The sequence below is a fragment of the Girardinichthys multiradiatus genome, chromosome 11, assembly GCF_021462225.1.
Source record: "Girardinichthys multiradiatus isolate DD_20200921_A chromosome 11, DD_fGirMul_XY1, whole genome shotgun sequence".
NCBI lineage: Eukaryota > Metazoa > Chordata > Actinopteri > Cyprinodontiformes > Goodeidae > Girardinichthys > Girardinichthys multiradiatus.
Window position 1 is genome coordinate 20,849,641 of NC_061804.1, and position 5,993 is coordinate 20,855,633.

The 5,993-nt window shown below is 36.1% G+C and overlaps 1 protein-coding gene across 1 annotated transcript; it reads left to right on the forward strand.

Moving 5' to 3' along the window:
• The first annotated feature begins 691 nt into the window (after positions 1-691).
• On the forward strand, positions 692-2,429 carry or30bu1 (odorant receptor, family 30, subfamily BU, member 1). The gene is made up of 4 exons (XM_047379918.1): positions 692-1,028; positions 1,110-1,287; positions 1,371-1,674; positions 1,748-2,429. Exons 1-4 carry the CDS (start codon positions 806-808, stop codon positions 1,985-1,987), a joined length of 945 nt encoding a protein of 314 aa, XP_047235874.1. The 5' UTR covers positions 692-805; the 3' UTR covers positions 1,988-2,429.
• The last annotated feature ends 3,564 nt before the right edge of the window (positions 2,430-5,993 follow it).

Sequence of the window (5,993 nt, forward strand, 5' to 3'; positions counted from 1 at the left end):
CTACATGTTAATGTTTAAGCCATTTTACACACAATGAATAATGATATGTGTTCTTTCCCCCTAACTAATTACGCAACTTAATACCTTAAAAATATACATTTCAAGCCTTGCAAGTTACAAGAACTTTAGAAATAGTGGACATGAACTTAGTCTCCAGCTTCTTCCACAGTTTGGTGCATTTACTACTGTCAACAGAAATTTTATGCTCTCGATACTATTTACAAGGAGGAAAGACATCAGTCTGAACTGCGAAGGAAATGCCAAACATTTTTTTCTGCTGCCAAAACACTCCACCATGTATGAAAGTTATGGAGTTTTATTTATTTATATGCATATTTAACCCTGAGTAAGACCGTTATTGTGAACCTTTTTACAGATTGTACTTCAGAAATTGATGGTAGACCTTGCCTTAATAAGAGTTCAAATTAATCTGAAAGGTGCAGTGGCTTCTGAAATTTCTGTCATTCCTTAGAGTGCGCTGAAGATGTCATATCTGTAAAAACAACAATGACAAACTAGTTTCTAGGACTGAATTGTTATTCAAATGTTTCCTTGACAACTTGAGAGAGCCAATTATATTTTTTCTTGTGAGACTAAGTTGCATCAACAAAGTTTATGCTACGCATGTTTAAAAAGAGCCCTACACAGAACTGCAAGTCTTCTCATTTTATCCACCACACTGTCAAGAAAACTGGGAGACGTAAGCACTCGGACTGTTCACATTTCCCGGATGTTATTCAGTCAAACGTTGCTGGTGCTGCTGCTGCTGCACTGACAGAAATACTTGATCCACTCTGCCTGCAGCATGGTTCAAGTGGAAGAGAACTACACTAAAGTGTCAAACTTTTTTATTGTGGGGTTCCCGGGTCTCCAGCTGGAGTATTTTCACATGGTGGCATGGTTCTTTTTCATCCTCTATGTGACCACAGTGATGGCAAATCTGGTACTGGTAGTGATGTTTGCTTTGGAGCACAGTCTCCAGAAGTCCATGTATATCATCATGGTCAGTCTGGCTCTCTCGGACATTGGTGAATATTGCATCATTTATGTCAAAACGTATTTTAAATTTCTTTAATGGTTCTGATAAATGTTGTTGTTTTTTTCGTCAGGCTTTACCACAGTGGCTTTACCAAAACTTATAGCTCGTTACTGGTGGAATGATGGGATTATTGGCTTTTACACATGCCATTTCCAAAGACACATGATCCACTATTTTGGCAGTTTGAACTCCCTGATTTTTTTGACCATGGCTGTGGATCGATATCTGGCCATCTGTTTTCCTCTCAGGTGAAAAAGTAGGGACAGTATAAATTGTTGGCCTGGGCCCTGTTAGTAAACATGGATCACATTCTCTTTTTATCTTTTCTCAGATACCCCATGATGATGACGGTCCCAACAATGACCGCCCTGACGGTTTTGTCCTGGTTAGTGGCACACATCTTCCCTGGAGTCAGCTCCATAAACTTTACCAAGATTTCTTTTTGTGGGCCAAGTCAAATTATACATGCCTTTTGTGACACCACATCTCTTGCAGCTCTTGCATGTGAGGACAAAAGCCATCTCACAGGAGCCTCTTATGCCACAGCAATGTTTATCCTTCTTGTTCCTTTAGGCTTTGTGATCTTCTCCTACTTTTGTATTATAATCTCAGTCTATAAAATGACCAACTGGCAGGTAAGCTGCAACTTTTTCATACTTTTTATCCTTGTTTTAAAATTGCCTAACTGTAATCTGCTGTTTTCTACAGGGGAGAATAAAGACATTTTCTACCTGTACCACCCAGGGTTGCATCATTGTGATCTACTACATACCACGCTTCTTTGTCTACTCCATAACACTTATTCCTAACATGAAGATGACCCCCGACAGCCGAATAGCCACAATATTTTTCTACAGCTTCTTCCCTCCGCTGATAAACCCGTTTGTCTACTTTCTAAGAACCAAGGAGATGCGGGAAATACTCAGCCGCTGGGTTCAGAGATTGTAAAATGCTGAGCCCAAGTTCAGCAAAATGGGCACTGCACCCAAATTAAAATGAAAAAACTTAAAGCACCATGTTTTAGGTTAATGCATCTTTCTGTGCTTATATTTGTATATTGCTTGGTAAAATACCACTTTGCTTTACCGGCATTCTGTCACATGAAACTAGAAATAACTATTCTACGCCCATAACTATATCATTTTAAATGTATGCAATAAGAGCTCAGTAAACTATGCTGGTCCTATATGCATCTAATACTTGAAATATGCTTTGAAATGCAGTTACCTGCTGACAGCAGGTTAAATTTATTTAAACTGTACTGAAGTAGACCTGATTTTATTTTCTAGTTGGAGAAATGTTTTGGACTTAGTTAATAATTTGTCTATCATTCCCTAAAGGTAATTTTAACATTTTATTTTGTCTTAACCTTGCCTTTTTTTGCATACTTTATGAACTGTCTTTTGAGCATTTTCTATGGGAGCCTTGGTAGATAGTGCATCTATTGTATCCACTAAGAAATGCAGCACCTAGATTATATGTTTACTGTTTTAAAAAATAGCAAATAAATGAAAGCAAGCACAAAGAGGTATACTTTTCATCATTTAAAATGTATTCTCTCAATTTCATGCATTTCAAGTGAAAATATTAACTAGAGGAAAATGTTAAAATGTCACATGGAAGCAGGTATTATGTTTGTTAAAACTTAGCTGCTCGTCTTCCCATGTCCACCCCATTATTTGTCAATCAACTTACAAAAAAATGTAATGACGGTAAATAAAAAAAATAAAAAAATTAAATCAGCCCAAAAAATCATAGTATATACAGTACCTTTACATTACTCACTGTGATTATATGTGTATATCACTTGAAAAAACTGTATAAAAAAGGTAATAATAATAATAAGCCTGCAGATTGTGAAGGAAAGTTAAAAAGAACAAGCCTTTTTAAAACATGCACATCATATAGCAGTGGTTTACAAAGTTGGGGTCGGGACCCTATTGGATGTTGTAAAATTAAAAGTGCGGTGTCTTTAGATCCTCTTCAGAAATCTTTTACACTACAACCTATCATCCACATATTCATATTCACATTTACACACTGACAGTGGTAGCCTGCAAAAGTCATAGTGGAAAAGAAGATTTATGCTATAAATATTAAAAGTGATAATTGGTGCTGGTAACATTTTTGGCTTTGGTTATACCCCTTTTTATTTCACTTCAAAGGATAAGTAATACCTGGCATTACTTACAGTGTAAGTGGAGGGATCATTCACTAGTGATGACGGGGTATCCTCAGTCCATATATCAGAGATCCTGATATCCACATTTCTTTCTTTGTCTTCTACACCTAAAACTTGTTTTGGAATAAAGTACATAAATAACTAAATTCTACCAAATAAATGTAAAAAAGAAAAATTTTATGTATATACAGAAAGTCGAGTTCTGAATGATTGCTAAAAGATTGCACTTCAGACTGGATTTATAAATAATATATATATATTATATATATATTAAATTACAATAAGTATTCTGATCTGTCTTGTTTGTTGGATTAATATGATCTTAAAAATAACAACCTTATAGCAGGTATTAAACATACTCATCATTAAGCCCACATTTCTGAATTAAAATAGTTTTTATTTATCTGATGTAATATTCATATTAATCTTAAATGTCTACAGTTTTCATTAGCTGTAAATGGAAAATCAAAATATTTTACAGAATAAAGGCTTGAAAACACCAGCCTAATTTACTGAACATGACATGAATAAAACATTGTATTGAAAGCAAATAGAAGGACGGAGATAAGAAAGGTTTGGTGATATTGGCACACATTACTGATTAAATATCCACCAAGCTACAATAAACATACAAAATTGCTAAATTCAGTTTATAAAATGTTTAATTTTACCTTGGCAAAAAAAAGTTTCAAGGTAAAAGTCCAACATCAAAGCAGTGGTGGTGCTTAAAGATGGCATAACAGTGTTTAGCCAGAAGATGGCAGCATCCTCAAACCTTTCTGATCTACAAAAGAAAACTCAACTGAAGTTTATAAGGGGGAAGGGAGAAGTCTACACAGGACAGAGAGTCATCATTAAATAGCCTTTTAAGGCTGCCTTCTTACTGTTTTGACTGTTTTCTTTCATTTTGAACAACCCACACAGTAATGAAACCTTGTTTGTTCCCTGTGTCATTAACTTAGTTCATGAGGCATTACATGTTAGAAATCGCTCCCAGGAAGGCAGGCTGGGTTGTACTTGGTGCTCAACACGGCTTTGCTTGCTGAACTTTGGCCCGTTGACTGCTGTGCAAATGGGGCACACAACTTTACAGCAACACGTTTGGTTATTGCAGTACTTTGATCTTTTTCTTCTAGTTACACAAGCTGAATCTGCACAAATGAGTGAGGGGGAGAGTGCTCTTTTTCTCAAGAGGCCGCTGCTCATCGTCTCATAAATTGATAGGTCATAAAATGTTTTTTACCTGACAAAGTTCAAACTTAGGGATGTCTGTAACTGTAACACGCATTATCTAGTAGAAATATCACTTTAATGCACAATTGGGAATGTAACTCCTGTGCTGTGAGGAAATTTTGGCAACCCGTTCAACATCTTAGTTACCAGTTTGTCAACTACAAGATGACCAGATTTTAAAAAAACACGAAGAGGAAAGACTTTTCTAAATAGTTTGAACAAACGTTTTCTTCACCAACTTTCATGGTTTTACTGCAAGAAAACAAATGTTCAAAGTGAAATATTATCTTCTAACATAATTTTCCTTGGTTTTAACATAAGATTGTTTTTTCTTCTACATTTTTGTTTCTCGGACGTTTTAAAACATGATTTTGTTTATTTTTATCTATTTTTTCCACATACTTTCTGGCATTCAGACAAACAGCAACAATCACCTCACTCTGCCGATCTGATTAAGTTCCACTTGTGAGGGCAAAGGAACGAATACCTGGATGTAAATCAAGTTTCAGAAGAACAGGTTTGGCAACAACAAAACGCTTATAGTCATATCCAAATTCAGCAAATACAACCCCAATTCCAAAGAAGTTAGGGGCGTTGTGTAAAACATAAATAAAAACAGAATTTATTGATTTGCAAATCCTGTTAAACTTTATTCAACTGAATACACTACAAAGACATATGTCTTGTTCTAGCTGATGAGTTGAACTGTCTGAACTGTTGAGGAATGTTTAAAAAACACCTATTTGGTGAACAGGTTAATTGGAAATAGGCGAGTGTCATGATTGGGTATGTAAGGAACATCCACAAAAGGCTCAGTAGTTCACAAGCAAGGATGGGCGAGGTATACCACTTTGTGAACAGCTGTATGAGAAAATAGTCCAACAGTTTAAGAACAACATTTTGCAATGTAGAATTGCGAGGAATTTAGGGATTTTCCATAATATCACCAAAGGATTCAAAGAATCTGGAGAAATCTCTGCATGTAAACGGCAAGGCCTAAAAGCAACAGTAAAGGCCTGTGACCTTCGATGCTTCACTGCAAACCGACGTCATTCTGTAATGGACAACACCATGTGGGCTCAGAAACAACAATTTTCAGATAACACAGTTCGTCGCTAGATCTACAAGTGCGGTTTAAAACTCTACCGTGCAAAGCGAAAGCCATATATCAACAACACCCAGAAACACCGCCTGCTTCTCTGAACCCGAGCTTGTCTGAGATGGACTGACGCAAAGTGGAAAAGTGTGCTGAGGTCTGATGAGTCCACATTTCAAGTTGTTTTTAGAAATCATGGACGTCATGCTCTTTGGGCCAAAGATGAAAAGGACTATCCGGGTTGTTAAACAAAAAGGTGATGTAACACAGTGGTAAACATGACCCTGTCCCAGTTTTGTTGGAATGTGTTGCAAGCATCAAATTCAAAATGAGTGAATATTTTCAAAAAACCCGCCCAGTTTTTTATTTGTAAAAACAGAAAGAAATTATGTATAATTTTTATACCACTTCACAATTGTATACCACTTTGTGTTGGTCTTTCA

Coding starts and splice junctions, on each gene's coding strand:
- or30bu1 (XM_047379918.1), top strand. CDS start 806: ATGGTTCAAGTGGAAGAGAACTACACTAAAGTGTCAAACTTTTTTATT. Junction 1,288..1,370: donor GCCATCTGTTTTCCTCTCAG/GTGAAAAAGTAG, acceptor ATCTTTTCTCAG/ATACCCCATGATGATGACGG. Junction 1,675..1,747: donor ATAAAATGACCAACTGGCAG/GTAAGCTGCAAC, acceptor TGTTTTCTACAG/GGGAGAATAAAGACATTTTC.